This window comes from Podarcis cretensis (assembly GCF_951804945.1).
Source record: "Podarcis cretensis genome assembly, chromosome: 1".
In the NCBI taxonomy this organism is placed as follows: domain Eukaryota; kingdom Metazoa; phylum Chordata; class Lepidosauria; order Squamata; family Lacertidae; genus Podarcis; species Podarcis cretensis.
The window spans coordinates 56,248,728-56,263,616 of NC_137170.1; the positions used below are offsets into that span (position 1 = coordinate 56,248,728).

The following is a 14,889-nucleotide window of genomic DNA, read 5'->3' on the forward strand; positions in this document are numbered from 1 at the left end:
TGTTGTCCTGGTTTGCTAGATCCTTGCCAACCAACCTTTCAGAAAAAAACATCTTGAGCCAAGGTGTTCATGATGGGACTCACAAATGGAGACAGAATAGTGCTCTCCAGCAACACTAACTATTTGTGGAGTGGGATGGCTGTGTTTATGTGCTACCTCATGCATATGTGTTCAAACCTTTCTGAATATTGGTTTAATGAGTAAAACAAAAACAAAAAAGAAATTCAGAAATTAGACATTGCTTCTTTTTGATATGTACTTAATTTAATTGTGTGAGGTACCTTGATAGTACTTTTGAGGGCTGATTCAGTGAGATATGGTAGATAATAGATAGATGGATACATACACTGTCATTTACTTTTTCAGAATACACTCATTGGATAGAGAGGTAGATGAGATAGCATACCTATTTGCTTATGCTATTTTTTAGGCTATTTTTATTTTTCTCAGATTCAAACGAACCTGCAGGTATGTTAGTAATATGTTGATAATTGTTTACAAAGCAAATCTGTATCTGAAGCTCCCTTTAATTACAGAGGTGTTGCTATTTAATCATTACCAGGTGAAATATTCCTTGGCATGAAACCACTGCATTCAGAATACACTGATGCGATTTTGATATATTCTCTTCAGTGAGCACACGTGGTTTATAAACTCGGTGGTCTGAATATTTATGAGGTTTCTGTTTCCTGAGTTACTTTGGATTTTTCTTTGATTAGCTGCCTGGTCTTCCTTTATTTCCCTCTTGTTTGTTCCTTATGATGTAGTCCTTGAGAATAAGGAAACTCAAAAACAGCAAAAAGCCTTCAGAAGATCAATTTCCCTTCAGGAGTTACTGAAGTGAGGCTTAGATAGCTCAAGGATTAACAATCCATTAGAAAACCTTGTGTCATTAAACCACTGATTTGTATCTTAAAGTGGTCAGTAGAAATTTCAAGTTAGAAACTCTTGATTTAAAGTAACTTGGCTAGATTGTTATGAGTTGGAATGATAGATAATTTATCAGAGGTCAAACTCTAAGGACTTGTCCCATGCCTAGAAAGCATGAGTGCAAGCAGCATTGTTTCACTTGACCCATGCTTTCTAGACATGGGTATCAGCATAGCTGTCAACTTTTCCCTTTTCTCGTGAGGAATCCTATTCGGAATAAGGGAATTTCCCTTTTTAAAAAAGGAAAATGTTGACAGCTATGAGTATCAGCTGTTTTCCCCTTGCCTTGCTCCTTTTCCAGGGAAAACCCACTCTTTAGCTTTAAATCAGAACAAATGGCAGTCCATGGAAAACCTGATTGCCATCTACTCTGGCAGATTTCCTCCGAGGGAAGCAGCAAGACAAGAAGTGTGGATAAGCCCTAAATAGTATTCAATTAGCAAATAACTTTTCCATTGAACATGTTCTGTTAAAGGTGTTCTGTGTACACTCAAACTCCAAAATGCTGGGAGGGGAGAATATTTATTTTAGTTTGGTTTAGTTTAGTTTAGAATTTATAAACGACTCTACATTCAGAGAATACACAAGTGGTGTACAGAAATAGAATAAAATGCAGATCATAAAACAGTGTTAAAACCTAAACTCCTTTGGCACAACTCTGCCTGATGATTATACTTGCATTGTACAAGTGGTGTACAGAAATAGAATAAAATGCAGATCATAAAACAGTGTTAAAACCTAAACTCCTTTGGCACAACTCTGCCTGATGATTATACTTGCATTCCCATTTCCCTTTAGGGAAGTGTATAAGTTAGTAGACCTTAGCACATGGGTGGGCAAACTAAGGCCCGGGGGATGGATCTGGTGCAATCACCTTCTAAATCTGGCCCGCGGATGGTCTGGGAATCAGCATGTTTTTACATGAGTAGAATGTGTGCTTTTATTTAAAACACATCTCTGGGTTATTTGTGGGGCATAGTAATTTGTTCATCCCCCCCAAAAAATATAGTCCAGCCCCCAACAAGGTCTGAGGGACAGTGGACCAGCCCCCTGCTGAAAAAAATTTGCTGACCCCTGTCTTAGCACAACCTAAATACATATACATTTCCCCATTTTATGTTCACCATCTTGAAAGTGTTGTTATATCTTCTGTTATAGATATTCTTATAACTGGAATAAACAGTGCTATGGCTTCTTCAGTGAAGGTCCTCAGCATTCTGCATTGCTCGCTTACTATAGTTTTAGATAAATAAGCATCTTTGGTAGTTACAAAAGTGAATGTCACACCAGAATTTAGTTTACCACGTGCTAACTACTTGAAACTCCTGGGGCCAGATGCAACTAACCTATTCCACAAGCAGAAGCCCTCATAATGACTTCTGCAAGTGTGATTGGGGATTACCTCTCCTCTTCTTCCCCCTTGACTCCCACAAATCCACTCTGGGAAATCCACTCTGTGTAGGAAGAGAGGAAGGGAGGTTACTGCATCAGGCACGGATATAGGTCAGTGGAAGCATAACAATCTCCTTACTGCTATGCTGAATTCCATCATTGCCTGGCAGCCAAGCACTACTCATATTGTGGAACTATTCATTTAAAGACCCCCAATTCACTAGGAAAACAAGTATCCTCTGCATCTTCCATAATTCCTCCCACAATCTTGTATCCAGTCTTGATATGATGCATCTTATCATTTGGACGGGGCTGTTGTTCAGTACAGTAATGTACTTTGCATGTCAAAAGTTGAACCTGAGACGTTTACATGTAAAGTACATTACTGAATAACAGCCCCGTCCAAATGATAAGATGTATCATATCAAGATTGCTAGTTCCCAGCTCTGATATGAACTGTAGCAAGCTGGGTTTGGTTACATTATTGTTTTTATGGAAACAATATAGAATAATTGAGAGAGGACTTTGGTCCCATGTTTCCTTTATCTGTTTTATCACTAGCTAATGTGATTCATTATTCAAGCATAGTCCTTTAGGGGAAAAGAGTAGGCAAGACAAAACAAAAAGACAAATGAGCAACATTCTTTTTAGTTGCTTCTCTGCTAGTCTTTCAACATAAAAGTTGTGCAGCACAAATGTGTGTGTATGTGTGTGTTTACTTGGAAATAGGTCCATTCTGTTAAAAGTGGGGTGTTTACAAATGTAGCCTTAATGTGTCATCCTGTGCCAAATCCACTCAAGGATTGCACTTTATACAACCATAGATCTCCTACACTTCCCAGCACCTAACTAGACATGATGCTAATTGTGTCACTTGCAATCACATTATTAGTTTTTCTGTAGTTAATTTCAGGCATGGAGCTCAACTTTTATTAAATTGCAGGGGAGGCTGGACCTTTATTTCCCCTCTTGCAATTTATATGCAGACACAGAAAACTCGAAAAACTCTGGTTGACAATAATGGGAAGTTTCCCCCTTAAACCTAACTGCAGCACCGGGGGGTGGGGGGGATTTTCATCAAGATCATGAAAGAGGAGGGAAGTGTTAAATCTCTACCTCCATGCCAAAAACAACAATAACACTCCCTTCTTTTCCCAGGGACACAACAACACATCATGTATGTGTGCCCCAGCAACCATGACTATTGGCCCAGAACAATTATCTACAATTATCTATTATCTACAATTATTATTTCAGCAACCTTGCAAGGGATGCTACTGCAGCCATGGTGTTGAGTATGTACATGTTAATGGTGATGTCAAAGCAAAGAACACAAACAAAAACACTTTGCACAGAGACGCTTGATAATTTTCAGTGTTCCGGTCTACCTCAGGAGGTTCTGGACTCTTCTTTTTTGGAGGTTTTTAAGCAGATGGTCATTTGTCGTGGATGCTTTAGCTGGGATTTCTGCATTACAGGGGGTTGGACTAGATAAGTATGGCCATCCAGACAGTTTCTGGGGTTTAGCAAGCACAACCTTTATCTCACTTCAAGTGTTGCAAATTAAGAAATAGTTCACTTATCTCAATTTTGCTCAGAGAGGCACTCTGATTTGGAGCTTGGCCACTACTTTGTGGTAGGGATGGAAGGAAAGTTTAATTCAAAACACATTTAAAGGCCAATCTACCTACTTTGCACTTTCTGAAATATTATGAGGACTGAAACACAGCCATCCTTCAAAATTCATACTTCTCTGAATTTAGAATGCAGCTCTCCAGCCAAAGCACAAAAATGCATATACTGGGGTAAATATTGCATACAAAATCATATATTGGTGGAAATGCATTAATACTATGAATGTGTATATTGGGGAAAATGTATTAAAAATGTGTATAATAGGAGAAATTTGCACACAGACACAAAAAGAATTTTGATGACGTCTGAGGAACTTAAGACTGAAAATGTGGGATACTAAGAGAACCAAAATGAACAGTTTCACCATCCTTCCTCTGTAGACATGACTGCAGCTGAGATATTGGAATGAGCTGCTTGGGTTTTAGAAAGATCATATGAAATATTCATTTTTAATTATTAGTGGTTGACCCTAGGATGGGTTTGGACCCTGGTAAGGATGTTCCTTTTTTATATGAGGAAGTTGCTGTATTACAGGTCAGACCACTGGTCCCTCTTCCTCAGTATTGTCTAGGGGCAGTGGTTTACAAGTTTGCAGATTAGAGCCATTCTCAGCCCTGCCTGAAGACACTGGTGTTTGAACCTGAGAACTTTTTCATACAAAGTGCTGCAGTCTCTTCCCTGAGGCATGGTATAAAAGTTAACAGAAAATGGACATATATCTGGTGGGTACAGCAGGTACCTTTATTAATAATTTGCATATGCATGTTCATCATTTGGTGGCTTGCTTGCAACAGATCAAAAACCGCAAATCATTTTCCAGATCTCCTAACTACTCCAAATAGTAGTTTTCAACAGAAGCGGTTCAAATATTTAGCAGAAATGATTGAGAGATTTACTGTTGAATGATGACCTATCAAGTGTTATGCATATACAGGTGAGCCAGACATTAGATTGGTGTCATGGTCAGAAACAGCTCTCACATAACCCTGTTAAAATTATTATTATTATTATTATTATTATTATTATTATATTAATTTCTACCCTGCCCATCTGGCTGAGCCTCCCCAGCCACTCTGGGCAGCTTCCAACAGAATGTTAAAAATACAATAAAACATCAGTCATTAAAAACTTCCCTAAACAGGGCTGCCTTAAGATGTCTTCTGAATGTCACATAGTTGCTTATTTCTTTGACATCTGATGGGAGGATGTTCCACAGGGCGGGCGCCACTACCCAAAAGGCCCTCTGCCTGGTTCCCTGTAACTTCACTTCTCACAGTGAGGGAACCACCAGAAGGCCCACAGCGCTGGACCTCAGTGTCTGGGCAGAACGATGGAGGTGGAGATGCTCCTTCAGGTATACAGCACTGAGACCATTTAGGGCTTTACCTGGGGGTAAACTTAACATCCAAGAATGTGAACTTATTTAAGGATAATTATGAAAAATGTTGGTCAGAAGTCAAAAAGGATCTGGAAATATGGTCAAGGTTGAAACTTTCCTTGTTAGGCCGAATTGCTACTATTAAGATGAATGTATTGCCTAGAATGCTGTTTTTATTCCAGACGTTGCAGATTGTGGACAAGATGGACTGTTTCAAGAAGTGGCAGAAAGACATATCAAAATTTGTCTGGCAGGGCAAAAAGCCCAGAATTAAATTTAAGATTTTAACTGATGCAAAGGATAGAGGGGGGTTTGCCCTGCCGGACTTAAGACTTTATTATGAATCAGCAGCTTTCTGCTGGTTGAAACACTGGCTACTTCTTGAGAATACTGACATTTTGGATCTGGAAGGGTATGACAATAGTTTTGGTTGGCATGCATACTTATGGTACGACAAGGTAAAGGTGTATAAAAGTTTTAAAAACCATATTGTAAGGGAAGCATTGTATAACGTTTGGATTAGATACAAAGATTTGTTGGAAAGTAAAACCCCTAGGTGGGTGTCACCAATGGAAGCTAGGGAAGTAAAAAAGCTTAATATGGATTCTAAATGGCCAAAATATCATGAGATTTTAGAACACGATGGCGAAAGGGTGAAACTTCAGAGTTATGAGAAACTAAAGCCTAAGGTTCGAGATTGGTTGCACTACCATCAGATAAATGAGACGTTTAAACAGGACAGGAAAATAGGATTTCAGAAAGAGAAGTCAAAATTAGAAACAGAATTGTTGGAACCCAATACTAAGAACTTATCAAAAATGTATAACTTGCTGTTAAAATGGAATACACAGGATGAAATGGTGAAATCAGCTATGATTAAATGGGCACAAGATATCGGTCATGATATTATGTTTGCTGACTGGGAACAGTTATGGACCACCGGTATTAAATTTACTGCATGTAATGCCTTAAAGGAAAATATTATGAAAATGATTTACCGGTGGTACATGACCCCAGTCAAGCTTGCAAAAATATATCATCTGCCTAGTAATAAGTGTTGGAAATGTAATGAGACTGAAGGCACTTTCTACCACCTTTGGTGGACCTGCCCAAAGGTTAAAGCTTTCTGGGAAATGATCTATAATGAAATTAAGAAGGTCCTTAAGTGGACTTTTCCTAAGAAACCAGAGGCTTTCCTCTTGGGCATGGTGGGCCAAGTGGTGTTAAGGAAGGATAGGATTTTCTTTATGTATGCCACTACAGCAGCAAGAATACTACTGGCAAAGTATTGGAAGACGCAAGAACTACCTACTCTGGAAGAATGGCAAACAAAGGTGATTGACTTTATGGGACTGGCCGAGATGACGGGCAGAATCCGGGACCAGGGGAAAGAGACAATGGAAGAGGACTGGAAGAAATTCAAAATATATCTTAAAAATAATTGCAAAATTGAGGAGTGTTAAGATGTCAGGGGGTAAGAAGTAAAGAATTGCAGCAGTAAACAAAAAACTTAAGAAATTTTTATGAAAGGGAATTAGGACAATGGACCTAAGGGTTGCTAAAGAATTATTAAACAAGGATGCAGGGATGGGGAGGTATGGGGAAGTCAAAGAAAGAAGGGTATGAACTGATGAGCTTGAAGTTGTACTGTTTTATATTGTTCTTTATTATTTGTGTGGAAAATTAATAAAAATTATTATAAAAAAAAGAGACCATTTAGGGCTTTAAGGGTCAGCACCAACACTTTGAATTGTGCTAAGAAGCCGAGGATAAAATTTAAGATTTTAACAGATGCAAAAGAAAGAGGAGGCTTCGCCCTGCCAGACCTGAAATTATATTATGAAGCATCTTGCCTCTGTTGGTTAAAGGAATGGATAAAATTACAAGACACAGATGTGTTAGACTTAGAAGGTTTTGATAATAGATTTGGGTGGCACGCATACTTGTGGTACGATAAGAAACAGGTCCACAAAGGTTTTGAAAATCATATTATAAGAAGGTCCTTGATTGAAGTATGGGAAAGATACAAAAATATGTTGGAACAAAAAACACCTTATTGGTTATCACCACTGGAAGCGATGAGTGTGAAGAAAGTCAATATGACAGGGGGTTGGGTAACATATGAGAAATTAATATGTAAAAGTGAAGGAAAATGAGACCATTTGAAGAAGTCAAGAATCATGTGAACGACTGGCTGCATTTTTTTCAAATTAAAGAGATGTTCAGAAAAGATTTAAATGAAAGGGGCTTTGCTGATAAAGAATCCAAATTTCAGACTGACATATTAAATAATGACTGTAAGATCTTAGCAAAAATGTATAAGATATTGCTGGAATGGTATACGAAGGATGAGGAGGTAAAATCTGTGATGATTGATTGGGCCAAAGATATAGGACATAATATACAAATGGAGGAATGGGAAAGACTTTGGAAAGATGGTTTAAGATTCACTGCATGTACTGCTATAAAAGAAAATGTTATGAAGATGATGTATCAATGGTATATAACCCCCGTAAAGTTAGCAAAAATGTATAAGATAAGTAACAAATGTTGGAAATGTAAAGAAAAGGAAGGCACTTTTTTCATATGTGGTGGGAGTGTAAGAAGGTAAAATGCTTCTGGGAAATGATTTATAATGAATTGAAGAAAATGTTGAAATATACATTTACTAAGAAACCAGAAGCGTTTTTACTAGGTATTACAGGGAATGAGATAAACAAGAAAGAGAAGAAGTTATTTTTATACGCAGTGACTGCAGCAAGAATATTGATGGCCCAGAAATGGAAACAAGAGGAGCTGCCTACGATAGTAGATTGGAGAGCCAAAATGATGGACTATGTGGAATTGGACAGAATGACAGGAAGGATTCCGAATCGACGAGATCAAAGATTTACAGAAGATTGGGAGAAGTTTACTCAATATTTGCAAAAACTAAGTGATAACCAGATTACGTTTGTAAGTTTTAAGGAAGCTCTGTGATGTGAAAATCTAATAATAAGTATAAACAATGAAATTGAAGCTACCAGTATAAATAACAATAAGTAGGATTGCGTTAAAAGTTAGAAAATGAAGGAAGTCCAGACAAATTGAGGGAAATCAAAAAAATGGAATTAAGAGGTAATTAAGAAGTTTGAATGTACAACTTTGTTTTCTTTTTTGTATTTGTAAACCAATAAAAATATAATTGGGGGGGAAAAAGAATTGTGCTCAGAAATGTACTAGGAGCCAATGTAGGTCTTTCAAAACCAGTGTTATGTGGTCTTGGCGGTCACTCCAAGTCACCAGTCTAGCTGCCACATTCTGGATTAGTTGTAGTTTCCGGGTCACCTTCAAAGGTAGCCCCACGTAGAGCGCGTTGCAGTAGTCCAAGCGGGAGATAACTAAAGCATGCACCTCTCTGGTGAGACAATCTGCAGGCAAGTAGGGACTCAGCCTGCATTCCAGATGGAGCTGGTAGACAGCTGCTCTGGACGCAGAATTGACCTGCACCTCCATGGACAGTCCAAAATGACTCCCAGGATATGCACCTGGTACTTCAGGGGCACAGTTGCCTCATTCAGGATCAGGGAGTAGTCCCCCCACCTGCCCGCCCCCTGTTCCCCCATATAAAAATACAGTTGATTGAAAACTAATTGAACTAAGTTTACTGATGATTAAACCTGTGCTTTAAAACAAAATAATAAACAGGGGTACATCAGCAGACACTAAGAGAGTGTTCCTGAACACACATACCAGAACACATTTGCAATACTCCTGGGACAGTGTCGAATCTGGGGGACTCAAATTTCAGTGGCCCCCTATGCAGTGCTAACCCTCCCCTCCCGCCTCTCGCCTTCCATTCTACCTCATAGTTGTGGAATGCCCTGTGTCACCCCTGAGGTTCTGCATCTGGTTCGGTTGTGCTCCCCTAAATCCACCTCTGCCTGAGAGTAAGCTCTATTGGACACTGAGAGCTGATTCCCATGTGACACTAAGCCAAACAATGGCTTGGTGTGACCACACAAACCTGAGGTTTCCTGTAGAGGAGATAGCAACTGCTGCTGCTGTACTGTTGTGGATTAAGGTTTGCCTTGCTCAGAACAAACCATGAGTGGTAAACCCAGGGGCAAACCTTGGTTTGCTGAAGCAATATAAACCATAAGCCTGGGTTTGGGCAACACACTGAACCAAATTAAGACTTAACTGGCAGCAGAAGATGCAGAGGAGGAGAAAAGTGGCCATTCTCTCCTCTCTGGGAGCCTGCACACTCCTGCATTTGTACAAAGCCACAGTTAGGCTCTGCAAACCAGCTCATTGTAAACATGTGTAGGACTGCAGTGTCAGAAATGGCAAAACACACCAGATTCATTTCAACAAACAGCGTCCTAGCACCTGCTGAGGTTCCTTCTTTCTGCTCTTTTCTCTTGCTCTTTGGTGCTGCTTTCCGTTTTTTCATTCTAACCCGGTGCTTTTAACCTCTCGTCTCTGAGGAAATGTATGGAATACAGTCTTCACAGTGCTGCACAAAAGCTTTAATAGTTTTCTGTTACTGCAAGAAGCTAGTGTCAAACATGCATAAGTAAATTCATAAATATATATTATCTGATTATAAAAATCACCTTTTACTAAATAGACTACTATGTGAATAATAATATATTTTCACCCTGTTTTTCAAAGTATACCATTTCCACCTCCACCTCCTTACTACAAAATGAAACAATTTGAAGCTTAAAATGGAAAACCTTTGGCTGATAGTATTTTTGTTCAACTAAATGCATGTATTATGCATCTGTGTGCTTTGGGTTATAAATGTGCTTGGCGCTTGCTGTAATTTATAAGACTTCACTTTTGGCTGATTTATAGGAAATTTCATTAATCTCTACAGCACAGGGACCTTGCAGTGAGTAGCAGATTGAAAATGAAGCCAGGGCTGGGTTTTTTAGAAGCTACCACAAATGAATCAGCACTGAGAGACTTTGAATAGTAATGATCATTTGCAGAGTCGAAAGGTCTTTTTTCACTTACACTAAGATCCGAAAGAAACATTTTTGGAGGTAACACTGAAATTGCTAACCCTGCAGCTATGGGAGATATATTTTTTTTCTGTCGTTTAAATAGCCATTCTTTATTCCTGTGTTCAGCACACATTTACTAATGAGACTTTCTCTGCTGCTATGGCCAAATATAAGGATAGTGGAGAGTGTATCAGGAAATCAGATGAGTCTGCTTAATGGTGGGAGAGAGCTGATGCTCAGCTCAGCAGTTCACAGAAACTCCTTTTTATCTGCTTTCCTGAAAGAAGCAAACAATAAGCATTTGGTGAGCATTTCTATTCAAGTAGTAAAAGCTTTACTTGCACCATTCCTCAGTTCTATGTTGTGTACACCATGGCGACTGTCCTTTAGGGGAAATAGCTCAAGAAGTAAAGGCAATAGGAGTCTGCAGATTTGACTGTGTCACATAGACCATACATGCATGTCAATGCTATACTCATGCTTGCCTTTTAATCACTGCTCTTGGTAAACTAGAGGCAAACTACATTGGCCACATTTTTGGTTTTACATTCAAACAATTGTCTCGACTTCTTTCCGTGTTTTTAAGCAGCAATGAAGTTTCAAAATGTACCATTCTTGGTTCTTGTTCTGAACTTATTCCCTGACATGTTGGGTCCCCATCTTAATTGTTAGAATTTCTGTATCAACTGAAAAACAAACATGGGCTATGACATTCTAGTTCCATTCTATGCTTGGTTTCATGGAAGTTCTTCTTGATAAAAAAAAACAAAAACAAGACAAGCATATATCACAGCAACGATAGTGTTGCATTTTCATTATTTATTATTATTATTATTATTATTATTATTATTATTCATTTGCAGAATTTTTTCATGATTTCCAATATTGTATTCAATCATGTCCCTTTGCTGCCAGAAACAGCAGAGGCTTCCATCAGCAGAATCTTGCCAATTCTCCCTCTCCCCTCCTTGTGGCCCCTGCAAATCTGTTCCAGAAGATTGAATGGCCCTTCAGAACAGTGTGGGAAGGGGTGCAGAGCGCTGCAAAAGGGAGGAAGAATTGGCACCACCGGAAACGATCTTATATTTCAGTTAGAATTGTATGCCATTTTATGTGTTATTTTCTTTTGGTGACTAGGCTGCATAGTTCAACAGAGAGTTCAAAGGCTCAAGTAGCAATTTTAAGCCTCCATTAGTATATTAAGATGCATTCCCCAGAAATTTGTAGGCAGGTGAATGGGAAATTATGTGTATCAAGTATTTCATAAAATTACCATTTTAAAAATATATAAAGTTGAGGAAATTGTAGTGCAAATTAACAATTGGAGCTAACATGATCCTTCTTTATTTGTTTCTTTCAGACTATTGGAACTCCTGAAGGACCAACACCTAATAAATTATGAATGTTGAACAAGATGACCTTACATCCACAGCAGATAATGATAGGTCCTAGGTTTAACAGGGCCCTATTTGACCCCTTGCTTGTGGTGCTACTGGCTCTTCAACTTCTTGTGGTGGCTGGTTTGGTCAGAGCTCAGACTTGCCCGTCTGTCTGTTCCTGCAGCAATCAGTTTAGCAAAGTAATTTGTGTGAGGAAGAATCTGAGAGAGGTCCCTGACGCCATCTCCACAAACACACGGTTATTGAATCTCCATGAGAACCAGATCCAAATCATTAAGGTGAATAGCTTCAAACACCTGAGACATCTAGAAGTCTTGCAGCTGAGCAGAAATCACATTAGAACAATTGAAATAGGGGCCTTCAATGGTCTGGCTAATCTCAATACTTTGGAACTTTTTGACAATCGTCTTAGCACCATCCCGAATGGGGCTTTTGTGTACTTGTCAAAACTGAAGGAGCTTTGGTTGCGAAACAACCCCATTGAAAGTATTCCTTCTTATGCTTTTAATAGAATCCCTTCCCTGCGAAGGTTGGACTTGGGGGAATTGAAAAGGCTTTCATATATCTCAGAAGGTGCCTTTGAAGGTCTGTCCAATTTGAGGTATTTGAACCTTGCTATGTGCAACCTTCGGGAGATCCCTAACCTCACGCCACTTGTAAAACTGGATGAGCTAGACCTTTCTGGGAATCACTTAACTGCTATCAAGCCTGGGTCCTTTCAAGGATTAATGCACCTTCAGAAATTGTGGCTGATCCAATCCCAGATTCAAGTGATTGAAAGGAATGCCTTTGATAACCTTCAGTCACTAGTGGAGATCAACCTGGCCCACAACAATCTAACACTACTGCCTCATGACCTCTTTACACCTCTCCGTCTAGAAAGGATCCACCTACATCACAACCCTTGGAACTGCAACTGTGACATCCTGTGGCTCAGCTGGTGGATTAAAGACAAAGCGCCCTCGAACACTGCATGCTGTGCCCGTTGCAACACACCTCCTAGCTTGAAAGGGAGGTACATTGGTGAGCTGGACCTGAATTACTTCACGTGCTACGCTCCTGTAATTGTGGAGCCACCAACAGACCTCAACGTCACTGAAGGCATGGCTGCAGAGCTGAAATGCCGAGCATCGACGTCCCTGACCTCTATATCTTGGATTACTCCAAATGGGTCTGTTATAACACATGGGGCTTATAGGGTTCGGATTTCTGTGCTCAGCGATGGCACGTTAAATTTTACAAGGGTGACTGCGCAAGACACGGGCTTGTATACATGCTTGGTGAGTAACTCGGTTGGGAATACCACAGCTTCTGCAACACTCAATGTAACTGCACAGGAGTGTATTACTTATTTTTCAACCATCACAGTAGAAACTGTGGAACCTTCTCAGGATGAGGCGCGGACAACAGAGCAGGTTTGGCCCACACCGGTCATTGAATGGGACACCACCAATGTGACAACCTCTCTCACACCACAGAGCACAAGGTCAACGGAAAAAACGTTCACCATTGCTGTGACAGATTTGAGCAATGGGATTCCAGGAATAGATGAGGTTATGAAGACTACCAAAATCATAATTGGTTGTTTTGTGGCAATCACTCTTATGGCAGCGGTGATGTTGGTCATTTTCTACAAAATGAGAAAGCAACATCACCGGCAAAACCACCATGCTCCAACACGAACTGTAGAGATAATTAATGTGGATGATGAGCTTACAGGTGACACGCCTATAGAAAGTCATTTGCCCATGCCAGCAATAGAGCATGAGCACCTAAATCACTATAACTCTTATAAGTCTCCTTTCAACCACACAACAACAGTTAACACAATAAATTCAATACACAGTTCAGTGCATGAACCATTATTGATCCGAATGAACTCGAAAGACAATGTGCAAGAGACTCAGATCTAAAACATTTACAGATTTAAAACACAAGACAGTTTATTAAAAAAAAATGACACAAATGACTGGGCTAAATCTACTGTTTCAAAAAAGTGTCTTTACAAAAAAAAGAAATTTATTTATTAAAAATTCTATTGTGAGAGAAAGCAGACAAAATTATGTGTATTCCTCAGAACCTCTTTTTGCTGCACTTATTTACCCTACTTCTTTCCTCCCCTTTCTTCTTCCCCCTTCCCAAGCCCATTTGCCATATTTTTCATAGAACAACTTGATTCTCTAAAAAAAAAAGATTAAAAAAAACTGGTCTAGGGATTTTTGTAAGAATTCTGTTAACGCTTTGGGAATTTTTATGGTGAATTCTAGTGGTGAGATTCGGTCTATTTTGTCTTTCTTCATTTCATTTTCTTCTCATGCCCTTTTTGAAATGGTTCAACAGGGAAATGGATGTTAGTGGTAGATTCATAAGAACAATCAAGGAACAACAATAGCAAAAATAACAAAATATTTTATTTTTATTTTTATTTTTCACATAATGACCTGTTCTGTATTTCCTGAAGGGACCATTCTGTGGAAGAAGAAAACAAAAACAAAAACAATCCAAGAAATTAATTTTCATGTGAGCATCTATAAAACCCATGATCTTTTAAACAATTCTAGAACCAGGATTTGTAGTTCAAACACTAAAATAAGATTATAAATAAAATATTGTTGGTTTTTTCTGTATTTGGACAGAAATCATTTTTAGTGTGGCTTCTGATGTCAAAAGGTGGTTAAAAATTCTACATTCCCCTCTCTTGCATTTTCCTAAAAAAAGAAAACTTTATAACTTACAACAGTTTGGATTTTAACTCATCATTAGTAATATATTTACTTTTAGCCTATGTAAACATTAACATACCATGTGTGAAGAATAGTGGCCAAAATCAACCCGGTTCATATTGTATTGGTGGTTTGCGACCTGCTGCAGCATAATTCCATCTCACCCTGCTCAGATAATGTGAAAAGACCTGGACCACATGGAAGGAGCCCGTGCTGTGGTCCCTTCATACACCTACACTGTCAAGGGGAAAGGCTTGCAGAATGGGCTTCTCCCCACATATGGGTTTTTTTTTTTAATGTTACTTAAACAGTTCAGGAAGAAGCCATGCAACAACTGCCATAACACCAGCCTATCATGGAAAGCGGTCTTAACTCAAGCTGAGCCAGAGATCTCCATGCTCCATATTCATGGGACCATTAATCCCCCACAAAAAAGG

The 14,889-nt window shown here is 39.1% G+C and overlaps 1 protein-coding gene across 5 annotated transcripts in view; it reads left to right on the forward strand.

Annotated features, from left to right (window-relative positions):
- The window catches only part of LRRC4C (leucine rich repeat containing 4C), a 621,269-nt gene extending 606,913 nt beyond the window's left edge, over window positions 1-14,356 (forward strand). For all 5 annotated transcript variants that reach the window (XM_079951502.1, XM_079951500.1, XM_079951501.1 and 2 more), the window contains one exon: window positions 11,690-14,356. In XM_079951502.1, the coding sequence (XP_079807628.1) occupies window positions 11,732-13,642 (1,911 nt within the window). In that variant the 5' untranslated portion in view covers window positions 11,690-11,731 and the 3' untranslated portion in view covers window positions 13,643-14,356. The remainder of the gene's footprint in view (window positions 1-11,689) is intronic.
- The last annotated feature ends 533 nt before the right edge of the window (window positions 14,357-14,889 follow it).